Source organism: Euprymna scolopes, chromosome 39 (assembly GCF_053919585.1).
Source record: "Euprymna scolopes isolate OS-2025 chromosome 39, ASM5391958v1, whole genome shotgun sequence".
NCBI classification, from domain to species: domain Eukaryota; kingdom Metazoa; phylum Mollusca; class Cephalopoda; order Sepiida; family Sepiolidae; genus Euprymna; species Euprymna scolopes.
This window is the reverse complement of record NC_136520.1, coordinates 29,216,024-29,231,143: the sequence shown is the minus strand read 5'-3', so window position 1 is coordinate 29,231,143 and position 15,120 is coordinate 29,216,024. Positions and strand designations below refer to the sequence as shown.

At 29.6% G+C, this 15,120-nt stretch overlaps 1 protein-coding gene across 8 annotated transcripts in view; it reads right to left on the bottom strand.

The window, feature by feature from the left end:
- Nucleotides 1-15,120, bottom strand: part of LOC145263693 (5'-AMP-activated protein kinase subunit gamma-1-like) — an 812,476-nt gene that overhangs the window by 525,763 nt on the left and 271,593 nt on the right. Inside the window, exon 3 of one of the 8 annotated variants that reach the window (XM_080120635.1) lies at nt 6,234-6,296. The exons of the other annotated variants lie outside the window; for them this stretch is intronic. Coding sequence (XP_079976761.1) covers nt 6,234-6,296 — 63 coding nt within the window. The remainder of the gene's footprint in view (nt 1-6,233; nt 6,297-15,120) is intronic. 8 annotated transcript variants of the gene reach the window in all.

Sequence of the window (15,120 nt, the reverse complement as noted above, 5' to 3'; positions counted from 1 at the left end):
TATATATATATATATATATATATATATATATATATATATATATATATATATATATATATATATATATATATATATATATATATATATATAAAGTGACTTTATATATATATACTAGCATTTCAGCCCGGCGTTGCCCGGGTATTTGGAGGTGTATGTTGAGCGAAAAAAAAAAAAAAAAGCGGTCAATTTTTTAAACTTTAACCCCTATTATGACTCCTTAAAATTTATTGTTTTGGGCTCAAATCAAGTTATTAAGTTAGATCCATGTCCAAGGAACCTATATATAAAATTTCAAGTGTTTAGACCCAAAATTGTCGGAGGAGTTTGGTAGAGTTCTCAAAAGTCAAATCGTTGAACTTTGACCCATTACTCGCCAAATTTCTAGCCGAAATCCGTTCACATAGATTTTCCCAAATCTCAGTACCCTGTATATCAAATTCCGAGTCTGTAGACTTAAAATTGAAAGAGTTATTGCGTATGGAAATGTACACAGACACACATACACAGACAGACACTTTCACTTTTATATATATATATATATATATATATATATATATATATATATATATATATATATATATATATATATACTAGCATTTCAGCCCGGTGTTGCCCGGATGTTTAGATGTGTATGTTGAGCAAAAAAAAAAAAAAGTGGTAGTAGGAAGGCAGGCTCGAACCCCTACCGCAAAGGGGGAAAAGAACGGGGTAAAACCTAACGTTTATGCTGTTACGACCACCGCCAAGCCGGAAGCGACAAAAAAGTGGTAGTAGGAAGGCAGGCTCGAACCCCTACCGCAAAGGGGGAAAAGAACGGGGTAAAACCTAACGTTTATGCTGTTACGACCACCGCCAAGCCGGAAGCGACATTTTTTAAAATTAAGGCTAGACAATCTAAAGGAGAGGATAACTTTAAAAAATATCGGCGAAAAAAGTGACCCCCCCCTGTAGAAAAGTGCCTAGTTGAAGAGGAAGATATTAATGTTTTAGCCAATTTATTTGTCGTATGAAAGGTCGAACTTTAAAACGATACTGATCTTGGTAAAATACGTCGCCTCTATTGAAAGTTGTAGGCAGACATGCAAACAGACATACATACATTTATATATTGGTAACTAAAAATTTTCGACCCAAATTGATGAAAAAGCTTGCCCTATCTCTAAATACCCTTTATGTAAAATTTCAAATATTTAGACGAGAAATTGTCTGAGTAATTTGGAAGAGATCGCAGAGGTAATTTTTTTTTAAAACTTTGACCCCTATTATGATCCCTTAAAATTTATTATTTTGGGCTCAAATCAAGTTATTAAGTTAGATCTATGCCCAAGGAATCTATATCTAAAATTTCAAGTGCGTAGACCCAAAATTGTTGGATGAGTTTGGTAGAGTTCTCAAAGGTCAAATTGTTGGACTTTGACCCCTTAATCGCAAAATTTCTGGCCCAAAACCGATCACATCGATTTTCCCAAATCTCAGTATCCTGTATATCAAATTTCGAGTCTGTAGACTAAAAATTGACAGATTTACTGCGTAAGGAAATGTACACAGACACACAGACAGACACACAGACAGACACGTTCACTTTTATAGAAGATAGATGCGTTTCTTATATATTTTTAGAGCATTATATCGTCTTTGTATATATTTCAAAAGAAACAATTGTGTTACATGCTACGGGTGACTGGGGGAATCGTGTTACGTTACAGACTGTACAATAAGACAAAGCATAGTTTTTACAACAAAAACACAAAGTGCTGACATCACAGCTGCACCGATTATATCATCACATTCGAGATTTAAAAAAAAAGTTGCATCTCAAAGAGATATTTTCAGCATTTCACAACACTAAAAACAGGGGGGAGGGTAGTGCACCGAATTTGTTATATATTGTGGCAATAGACATGGCCAACCTGCGAATCAGATCAAATTTTCATTCCGCAATCGTATGCCAGAGCCATCGTTATACATTTAAATAAGTGAGAGATGACAGTGGTCAGGGATACGGACTGCCGACCTGGGTGTTTCAGGTTCGAATCCAGTTTATTCCACAAAATCACTTTCTACCTAAGATGTTGACAACCTTTATGTAAAATGACACACACCCACACCCACACACACACACACACACACACACATATATATAAATAAATAAATAATTATTCTCGGTTAAATCTAGATTAAAAAAATTATACATATATACTTTTTAAAAATCTTTGAATAGATTTAATTGGGAATGATTATATATATATATATATATATATATATATATATATATATATGTGTGTGTGTGTGTGTGTGTGTATGTATGTATGTGTGTGTGTGTTATCGTCTATAAAGGTTGCCAGCATCCTAAGTAGAACGGGACTTTGTGGAATGAACTGGATTCGAACCTGAAACACTCAGGTCGGCAGTCCGTGTCGCTGACCACTGCCACATCCCACGTATATTTAATTATTTGGGACAGTGATTACATACAAATAAAATAGCAAAGTTCTCATCTAGATAGCTCAATAATGCAATAATAAAGCTATGAATACTTTCTTTAAAGATCGTACCACGTGTAATAGTATTTCTCATTTTTGGAAAGTTTTGAAATATTGTTTTTTTCTAACGCGTTGATGAAACCCAAGTTGTTCAAATTATAATTTGATAAACCGTAATATTCTTATATGCCAACACCGAGGGCTGAAACAATTTTATACAATGTTGTGACCAATAAAAGAAACGCTTTCCGAAATTGAGTAAATACTTGGTTGTGTGTCCATGCCTATTAAAGTCATATCGTTAAAGAAAATAATATATTAATAAGTAAATTATTTCTGATAGATTCATTTAGTTACGTAATATTAAAAAATACATTTGGTTATTTAATTTTTTAGGATGATTTGTTCGAATTTATAACTTATCCAGCTTCATAACAAACAATTTTTTAATTCTTATTCTGTAATTAATTTTTTTTTGTGTAAAAAAAAATAAATAAAAAACAACAACAAAAAAATGCAAAAATATTGACAGAAAAGCAGGGTTGTTGCGCGCAATTTTAGTTTACAAATGTGTTTATATAAAAATCTAACATGGCAGACAAAGGCCGATAACTCATGATTTTCTTAAAAATAAATAATTTTGTAATACACATGAACCAAAATATCTTCGTATTAAACGTGTAATCAAAGTATTTACATCGTAAGTGCAACACTAATTTTTACAATAGAATGAGAAATTTTATATTTTAATTTTTACAGGTGGCATATTTTTTTTTTTACTATATTACGGGTGGTAGTTGGAAGTTGGTACTAAAGTCGTGTCGAAAAGTGCGTGAAATACAACATTTATTTTCCTGCATTTGTGCTTTTGCGGTTTCGATACGACAAAGCGCGGGAGAACATTATTGCTTCGCTCTCGTTTAGCAAAACAAATGAAGAAAAGTACTTGACTATTATTTTTAAACATATAGGCGATTGGCTATTTTGAGTTCAATGTTGAAATACTTATCCCAAGATTGAATGCTGCCAAGGCCATTCCTATAACAGGCCTAGAGATCTAACATTTGGCGTCTTTTTCTAAAGACAAGATTTCCAGTCAGCAGAAATATTTTTAGCCGTTAACTTTTCACTCTGATTGATACGAGGAAATTTCATTCCGAAAAAGGAATCTAACTAATGATTAGATTATTCCAATGTTTGCCCCCGATTCCGATATAATTCCGGATTCCGATTCTTTTAAAATCTCAAAATATTTAGCTACAGAATTAAAAAAAAAATTTTTTTTTCTAAATTACCGTTTCACAAACGTAAATTAATAAATTTATTATAGGATATATAAATTTTAGCTTCATTCGTATTTTAAAATCAACAAATATTCATCACTTTATTATGAATACCAGCAACTCATATTTAAGTTAATAAACACATATGAAAGAATCATTTTTGGAATCGGAAAATAGACACATTTTTTTCGATTCCGATATCCACAAAAGTTCCGATTTTCCAGATTCCCGATTCCGATTAATCGTCCCAACAATAATTTTACACATCAGCTTGTTTCATCTTATGCTTAGTTTTGCCGACTGCATTTTAATTTATGTTTTATATGCCTGTAGTTTATCTGTCGTTTCTTGGCCATTACTATAAGAGGCCAAGAGGTCTTTTACTTCGAGTAAGATTTCCAGTCGGCCAAAAATATCTTTTTGGTGGCTAACAAGTCACTCCCATTGATCTAAGAAAATTGCATTCTGAAAGCGGATTCTATCCATCAAATTTATTAGATGGAAGCAAATTTCCACTTTTAAACATTTTGTATTTGAAGGAGATGTTTTATTACTTGAAATAATTTGGAAAACAAAGCTATGTCGATTGCATTCAACCAGCCGACATTGGGAAACAAGACTTAATAGACGTTTCCCTCAACGACTACAATTGATTACGTCATAATTATAAAGTCATTATTTTTTAAATGTAATTATATAATAATTATATTTGTTTAGCGATTCAGAAACATTTTCATCCAATTATCTTCTTCATGTTTGTGTCATATGACTCACAAAAACAACGTTATTTCAAACTTTGGTACAAGTGCACTTCAGCTAACTGGAAATATTCTTTTAATTTTCGGAAGAGTTAAGCTTGAAGGTGGGAGGCAATCCAAAATTTAATGTTTTTTTTTTTTTTTAGATTTTTATTTAATTAAAAAATTTTTACCTTTTTCAAAAAAGTCATGATTTAACTTTTTGAAATCATTGAAAAAAATCTGCAAACACTCAAAACTATTCTAATTTGACTGTATTTTAATCTACACAATTAACTTTTCTAAAAGGAAGTTTTTTTTTTTTTTACAGTGATCACCACTTATCAAGGCCCGGAAGTCACTCAAGGATAAGGGTTATTGCAAGTACATTACGTTAGTTACATAAAAATACGTTCCAGCCATTTCTTAATATTCTAAACTCAATTTTATATTTTATTTGTGCATTAAAAATTATTCATATTAAATTAATTATATTGAAATATAAAATGTTAATTATTATTAGTAAATTAAAAACTAATGTGAAATATTATTGCTGATATACCAAATTAAAAAAAAAAAAAAAATGAAAATAATTTAATTCAATAAATGTTTTTCCGTTGTGTTAATTTAGTTTTACTGAACTTGTTTTGAATTACAATGAAGTTTTAGTTTGAAAAAATATTAAATTTTGGATTGTCTCCCCTTTTTCTTCCGAAAATGAATACAAAAAACACACTTTCAGTTTCAGTGTACATGTGGCCAAACTTTATTTCAGCTGACATTCTCCATTATGTCATGAAATTCGTGAGTTTATAAATAAAATATGAAAATAGAATTTTATTAAAATATTTTTTCCTTATTATTAGTCAAGAGAAATGAAAATCAAAACAAAATTTTCTAGTTTTATTTATTTTATATAAAAAAGGTGTTTGTTTACATTGGTGATCTTTTAAACCATTATTACATACTTACATTTCAGGCCGAAATTAGTATAAATTACATAAATTACGAAAAATAATCCAGTAAAAGATGTGGTAGAAGTATTTTTAACAAAAAAAAAAAAAAAAAAAAAAAAAAAAAAAAATCACAATTACGTCCGATTAAAAAATAACGGACCCTTAATTTGATTCAATTTAAGTCAATTGAAGTCAAGGGAGATAAGTCACTTTCTAATACCGACTTGTTCGCAGAGAACTGCCACATTAAAACATACGATAAAACTCGATAATTCGATAAATTCTATTGTTAATTTTAATTATTTTTCTGCTGGGTTATTTTTTCGTAATTTTTGGAATCTACACTAATTTTGCCATGACACGTAAGTAGGTAATAATGTTTTCAACTGAAATGTGTTGGTTTAAAAGATCACCAATATAAACAAGCACCTAGATTTCCTGTTATAATTGTTCAAGTTATCGGACCTCGCTAAATTTATTTCGACACCGTTTTGATTATCTTCCCTTGCTAAAATTAAATCGCCATGTTTGTTTTTTTTACGTGCATGTTTTTGAATCAAATAAAACGTAAAACACTCTTTTAATTCAACACAGTATTTTGCTTTGCCAGATAAATCTGTTCCTCCCTCCTTCGGCCGCCAAATAAAAGGAAGCCATTACTGTTTTCACGCGCTTTTGTCGTATGCAACTGAATGCTTAAATCACAACAGGGGCACTTTTGTAATTGAAGAAAAATGGGATCCAGGAAGGGGCCGCATGACTTCTTATTCTCACCTGACGACTACGGTCTGGAGAAGAAGCAGGGGAGTCCAAACTTCCCCTATGCATATTCTGTCGCTGCAAAAATAGTTATGTATTTCGATTACAAATGGCGAGCAATAAAAATGGAGGTGGACATCAATCAGTTTCGCATTTCTTCATAAAATCACAACAAAAACTACTACAATAACGACACATAAAACGACCTATTAAAAAAAAGTCGGTGCTTGTTAAGATAGAGGCGACAGATCGATTTTACAAAACATGTTTTAATTTAAACAAAAACAACAGTACTTACTTGTCATGTCGAAAATGGTAATATATTAAAAAATTATAATTGGGGGAATGACAATTTCTCTAGATGTAAACACCTCGAAGATTGCGAATACAGGCGACATACTTATCTCCCTTTTCGTCGGTTTAATGGCGGATGTTTTGTTTTAGCCAATACCGATACACTTTTTTTTTCTTTTTTAAACTAAAAACACAGTCGCGGTTGTTCTATTCAATGAATTTTCATAATTTTTTGATATATTACTATTTTCGACATGGCAATTAAGTAAGTAGTTGTTTTTACTCAAAACCACATATGAAAAAAATGATTTGCCGATTCTATCTTAACAGACACCAAAACGTCAAATAATCAGCATGTGTACTATAGGTACTTCGAAAGCACGCTACAGAATTACAACGTATATGTAACACGATGTAACTTTAATGCAGATTGATATTGTCATCATAATTGACGTACGATCTAATAGAAGAGAATAGACTAGTAATAATTAATTTTCAAAAATTTATTTCCAGTGTACGAAAATAATGAAAAAATGCGAGACTAAAATCGTATTTACACTATCGTATTCGCTATATATATATATATATATATATATATATATATATATATATATATATATATATATATATATATATATATATATATATATGTATGTATATATATATATATATATATATATATATATATATATATATATATATATATATATTACTTTACTTTGAATTCGTAAATAAAAATAAATTCAATATTTTTATATTTTGTAAAAATTACATTACAAATGAGAGGAGGACAACAATCATATTCGATTTACGGGTATGTTTTACTGTTCACATTCCTTCGAAAAAAAATGGTAAAAAAAGCAAATATATAACAAATAAATGTTACCAAAGGCAAAATAAATTACTCTTCTACCTAACTGAGTAGGTTTTTAGTGTTTTTACTAAAATGTAAAAGGCTTATTCGGCTCGAAAAAACAAGCGTTTTCAAAGGATACGCGACCACAACAAAAAGTGTACACAATGTATTTGTTATGCAGCCATTTTTTTTTCTTGTGGTCGCGTACTCTTTGAATTTGCTTTTTTTTTTCGAGTCGAATGAACATTTTACGTTAAGTAAAAACACTAAAAACTTACCCAGTTAGGTAGAAGAGTAACTTATCTTGCCTTTGGTAACGTTTATTTATTATATATTTGATTTTTTACCACTTTTTCGAAGAACTGTGGACAGTAAAACATAACCCGATTTTCTTTATAAGGACACAGTAAAAACAAACAAACAAACGAACGAACAAACAAACAAACGAACAAAACAACAACAACAACAACAACAACAACAACAACAACAACAACAACAACAACAGCAGCAGCAGCAGCAGCAAAAACGAATTATTGAAATAATTAGCACGTGTACTATAGGTATCTCCCAAGTGCACGATAGAATTGCCCTCTACATGTAACACGATGTAACTTTAATCTAAGTTAATATCATAAATTTTGTACTATTTAAACGAAGAGAATAAACTAGTAATAATAAAAATATCAAAAAAAATTTTCAGCGCAAGCAAAATAATGAAAATACGACAGTAAAGTCGCGTTTACATTATCGACGCCTTGAAACAACGTTCCTATGTATTCGCCATTATGTTTTTTTTACCTATCTTGAATTCGTAAATAGAAAATAGAAATGAATTCAATATTATTATATTTTGGAAAAAAAAGATACAGTATTTCTCGAATCAGCTGAATTGCAGAGAAAATTTTAAAAAAATCTTATAAAAATGAATTTTTACAGATTTAAATGATTTAAATCCGTTAAAAAGTCAATTTTAAAACACAGAAATTAGAATAAGGTTTTACAATTCAAAAATATTTTAGTGTAATATAAAATAACTACAATTCTAAAATAGTAAAGTCGTCACCAATTAAAAATATTTAATTGTAAACTTGTTGGTTAAAATTGGTTTTAACATCTTTTTACCATGAAATCTACGGAAACTTGCAAGTATCAAAATTTGCCCCTTAGTCATTTCAATTTAATTGTAAGATAATTTTCGTCAGGAGTAAACGTTAATATTACTTAACTGTTTTTAAGTGTACGCTAAAAAAATAAATGTATCGGTTCAACTAAAGTAAGTATTATATTATTTTATATTATTTTTTATTTATTTATATACTTTATTCATTTTTTTAATTTTTAGAATCCTAGCGATGAACCGCCATAATTTGTTAACACTTGCTAAACCTGTCCCTTACTGAAAAATATCCATCTTCTTGGTATATATATATATATATATATATATATATATATATATATATATATATATATATATATATATATATATATATATATATATATATATATATATATATATATATATATATATACACATACACACATATACTTGAAAAAATCAAAACAACAAAGAGAAAGATAACATCATATTTGTATATTTTTTTTTCGAATATTACCATTTTTTCAACATCAACCAGACAATTTTAAATTTTATGTTATTTAAAAATTTTCGTGGTAAACATGTCATCAGATAAGTTGAAAAAAAATACAGGATTAATACGTATCTTAACACATTTTCATTCTGTTATTCATTGTATCAAGCAGTGTTAATGGTCTCATTGTGCTTTTAATGAATCCACAACCGGTGTTGGAGAATTTTTTTTTCGTTGTAATATTAAAAAAAAAAATAAATAAATAAAAAATACAAATATGATGTTATCTTTCTCCGTGTTGTTTTGGCTTTTGCAAGTTTATATGTTAATTATGTTGCTTAATATTTGGCTAATAGATTTTAATACATTAAACTTTTGGAAAAATCTTCCCTAATATATATATATATATATATATATATATATATATATATATATATATATATATATATATATATATACTCGGGTTTTTTTATATTCAAAAGTAATGGACTAATGAATTCAACGAGGTTGTTAGATAGTGCTCAATAAAAAGAGCTGATAATACTTGTTTATTGTTATATAAACATGCTCACATCCCGCTGCTACAAATAGCCACTTGTTTCAATCAAACAACAGATATCATCAGGCAGCGACTTGACTATTCAAAAGTTCAATAAATAAAAGGTTATTCATTGAACTTTTGAATAGTCAAGTCGCTGCCTGATGATATCTGTTGTTTGATTGAAACAAATGGCTATTTGTAGCAGCGGGATGTGAGCATGTTTATATAACAATAAACAAGTATATATATATATATATATATATATATATATATATATATATATATGTGTGTGTGTGTGTGTGTGTGTGTGTGTGTGTGTGCTTTCTTTTTTGGTAAGACAAAACATAATTTCCCACTTTATATATATATATATATATATATATATATATATATATATATATATATATATATATATATATATATAAAGAGTCATCCACATACAGTACTGTTTCGCTGTTTTACAGCTCATCAGTGCGGCTAGACAAGCAACTACCTCAATGCCATGTTTTTTTTTCCCCGGTCGCGTTTTGCGTAGACAATTGAACGTCCTATAACATTAAAAAAAATGTTTAATGTTATTTTTTTCACTGAAACTTATTTTAAAATCAAGTAAAAATTCAACAAGGAAGTTGTTTGAGAAAAATAAAGCTGCACAAAAACTCCATTTCACGCTAAATCATCTCCGATCCGATATTTTTAACTTAATACCCGAGACGGAATCGATGTCGAAGGTTTTGAAAAATGATCGAAGTCAGACTCATAAAAATTCTAGGAGTCGAAGTTTAAATTTTCGACAAGATTTTACAAAAGAAGATCGATCGAAATATTTTTAAACATTACATACAGAGTGAGAACAGTAGTTTTAATAGTTCAAATAATATTCACCCTTATCTAAAAAATTACGAAAAATTATTTTTATTGTTATTTTACAAATATGAACTAATTAATTAACAAATAATTGAATTAAACAGTATTTATCAAATTAATTAACAAATAATTGAATTAAACAGTATTCATCAAATTAATTAACAAATAATTGAATTAAACAGTATTTATCAAATTAATTAACAAATAATTGAATTAAACAGTATTTATCAAATTAATTAACAAATAATTGAATTAAACAGTATTTATCAAATTAATTAACAAATAATTGAATTAAACAGTATTCATCAAATTAATTAACAAATAATTGAATTAAACAGTATTTATCAAAGGTAATTGCTAAAGGTAAAACTAAAAAGCTTTATTACAGAGAAATCTTTAAAAAAAATCGGTCAACAAATTAATACGGTAAGTTAATTCGCTGCTCTGCTGCTGTCAAGAAAATCAGCCAAATTCAGTCGCTAAGATTTAGCATAACTTTTGGGAACAATCCGCCTCAATGTAACCATTCTTTAATTTTATGTATAAACAAATATTTGCAAATTCTTTCTTTTCAGAAAAAGATTTTAAGAGTTATCTCCCATGAAAAAGTAAAATTAGAGTTATCTACCTTTAGACATTAGCCCGCGTAAATGAGATTATTATAAAGAAATGGAAAGGAATATTTTATTATTATCTACATCAGTTCTCGAACCAGTCGGCCTAGATAGAAGCGAAGAAAACTGTTTCCTTTCTTACATCAATCGTTTTTGTGAATAATAAATTCAACAGAGACTGTGCTATTGCAACGAGAGTAGTCTAAAACAGGGTTTCCTAAAGTGGGATCTAGGAGCTTAGTTTGGGGCTCCGTGAGTGATGCTAAGGGGTCCCGAAAGCCTTTTCTTAAAGAGGACCAAATACTTCATATGGAAAAATGAAATGGCCACACACACACACACACACACACACACACACACACACACACACACACACACACACACACACACACACACACACACACACACACACACACACACGCGCACGCGCATGCAAGCAAACAAGCAACAAAAACGAACAATTAAAAAAGAAACCTTCATTTTTATTGCGATAATTCTATAAAATTTTAACTGAGTTTTTTTTTTTTAATTATTTATTTATTTAAAAATTTTTTTTTTTATTTTTAATCATAACTCTAACCGAAGTTTTGGGTTTAATTCGGCAAAAATCGGTTCGGTTCAAATTCAAAAGAAGCATTTTATTTTAGCTACTTCTACAGAATTTAAACCGAACCGTTTTTCATAAACCCTAATCAAACCCATAACTAACTTTATTATCCAAATAAATATGCAATAATTTGGTTTGCAATAAACAGTAAAAAAAGCGCGATTCTATAAAGAATCTTTATTAATTTCTATTTCCATCACGTTAATTATGATAATTTTTTTGATTAAGCCTCTCAAATAATCCCCCCCTCAAATGAGATTAATGTCTTGGAATATTTTGCAAAAAGAGAATTAATAATAATAATAATAATAAAACCTGAAACTATAGCAATTTGTATCATGCTCATGAAAAGTCGGTGGGAAAATATAGTTGCCATCTTTCGGAAAGTGTCTTTCTAAGAAACAACGGTAACTCAGACAATTATGAATTTGGGTGAATGAAACTACCTGTGTGGTTTCGTCAGCAATCTTTATCAATAAGAGGTCCTTACTAGACAATTAATAAACCTATAGTGCCTCTAATAAGGAGGTAATACTTGGGATGACGACTTTCCAAGGTCGAATAATAGTCTGAACTAACCTCCCACTTTTCGCAATGTCTATATCAATTCAAATATTTTTTACGTTTTCTTCTGAAACAAGTATATAAGAGGAGTTATCTCCCATGAAAAAAGAAGTTGTTTAGAGTGATCTCCCCTGTGTCATTTACGAATCTAACTATTATCTCAAATGTCGAATAATGTTGAATAACTAAGTAACTACCCAAATAAATAAAATAAATTTTATTATTTTTTTAAAAAGTGTGTACTGTATGACTGTATCATTATGACGTATACTAATTCATTCAAAAAGGAAAATGAGATTAAATGTAGCTGTTTTTAGCCATTGTAAACAGCCTAAAAAACAAAACTGGGCGATATAAAGTAAACCTCAGAGTGTGGACTGGACCAGTTTTACTTTCCGACCACTTAAAGACACACAGCAACCTTTTGAGTATTTTTTTTTTACAATAGCTAATACAACAGAAAAAAAGGTGTGAAAAAATAAATGCACAACAAATGAATGTAACCAAGGGGAAGCTGTTATTCTTCTACCTACATGAATAAGTACTTTTTGTATTTTAACTTATTTTAAAGCGTTTATTTACTTTGAACAAAAATGGATAAAGCCTGTCGAGTTAGAACGAAAAACAAAATGGTGGTCTCGTTCAAGCCATACCTGGATCTCCATAATCACTTAAATCGAAAATTAAACAATTTACTCGTGGAACATTATATTTTCGCACTATTGGTAACATTTATTGGATGATTTTCTATCAATATTTGATTTAATTTTCAACCTTTGAGGAATTATCGAAAGTAGATACGGATGTAACAATACCGTTATGTTCTTTCATTCTAATTTAATACACTTAACATTATTTTACTTTCATAGTAAATAAACGCTTTAAAATAATTTAAAACAGAAAAGACTTATTCCAGATTGGTAGAAGATAAATTTATCTTGCTATTGGTAATATTTATTTGTTGTATATTTATTTTATCATCCTTTTTTTTGTTGGCTATTATAAAAATGCTCAATTTTTGTTTTTAGTTAAATCTTGATTATTTTCTTAATTAAAATATATGTTGTGTGTGTGTGTGTGTGTGTGTGTGTGTGTGTGTGTGTGTGTGTGTGTGTGTGTGTGTGCACTGGCGCGCACGTCTGTATGTACTCGCGTGTTCTGGGAAATATTTTTGCGCTTTTGTCAAAGAGCACCCAGGCATTTCGTAATTAAATTTTAAATAAATAAAATATTTTATGAATTTCTATATAACTAAAAATACATCACCGATTACATATATAAATAAAATCTTTCATGAATTTCTCTATAAAAATACTTTAATAATTCCTATATAAAGAAAATAATTTATACGTTTCTATATACTTAAAATACGTCATAAATTTCTATATGAATAAAAACCTGTGTACTATACATTATAAATGAAATATTTTATAAACTTCTTAGTATAACATTTTGAACATCACTTCTAGTGATATCAGCACTGTGACCTTTTGGCGTAGGAACACATACAGGAACATCGGCGATTTGGAGTTGAACAAACATGGCTTAACGAACACGCCAAAAAGTCATCTTGTATATATATTAAAAAAAAACTTAATAGAACAACAATGTCTGTCATTTAACATTACAATCAATGAAAATGGCATTAAAATAAAACTCACAAACTACTACAGCCATCAATTAGTAATTAAAAAATTCATCGTGCACAAAAATTATAAACAAAACCTTTTAATGACTAAACTGCAAGCCAAAATTCAAAGTTCAATGAAGAGACAACATGTATTTTTCTTTTTGTATCTGGTTTCCTTTCGAGACTAAAAATACATAATCAGTTAGTACAGGTAAATAAATTACATATTGGCGCATGCGCAATCTTTCATAAACATTTCCTCGCATATTACATTATAATAATCTGCAAATCCAATGTCAACACACTCTTGACGTACTCTATCGTCATCTCTGTCTCTGCCTAAATAATGTATCCGCGATGATCACCTAAAAAGCATAAACATACCAACACATATTCACTGTTAACTTTATGTATTTATAACTGTTGCTTCTTTTTAATTAAGCATTAAAACACAAAGTAGTTTTGTAAGGAGGCGAAGATTGCATGTAAGTTATCAGAAGTTATAGAGTTAAATTTGCCGCATTAAAATAGAAGAAACAAATACAGCATTATCAAGTACAATAATAAGAATGATACATAGCAGTTGTGAATACACGTGTTAATATTTAGGCTTTTCAAATACCATTCACTCTGTCTCTGCCCGAATAATGTATCTGGGATCATAAAATAAATAGCATTAAGATGCCTACGTATAACAAGTAGCATACTATGTTTTCCTTACAGTCTTTGCTCAAATAATGTTATTGGGATCATAAAATATACAGCATAAAACATTCCAACACATATTCATCGTTCACTCTATTTATAACCGTGACTTCCTCAATAATTTAACATTAAAGCACAAAGTAGCCCTGTAGATTTTGGTTGGTTGGTTTGTTTTTGTTTTACGGCATATCAACCCTTTTTGGGTTATTTAATGCCGAATCCAAAGATTTTGAAGATTTTTTTTTTTAAATAGAATATATTTGTTGTTGTCACGTCGGTTTCTATTCAACCCATAGTTGGGACCCTAACAGGTACTACCACTCCGGGTCAGAGTGGACCTGGGAGCAATGGTAATTAAAGGGTGGCTCCACACTCCCCAAAACCCACAAGCTGGGGCCTCACCACTGAATATAGTTTAAGGTCATATCCAGGACCCCCATTGAGGGACTTTTACCCTCTGCAGGGGGGCATTCGGCGTATTCTAATGCCCCACCGACAGAGCCTAGCCCTGTAGAGGAATGTAAAGACTATATATAAGTTATCAGATATTGAAGAGTTCCAAATTGACACATGGAAACGGAAGAAACAGAACGAGTTTCTTATTTAGCATGATGATAGCAGAGCATAGCAGTTAC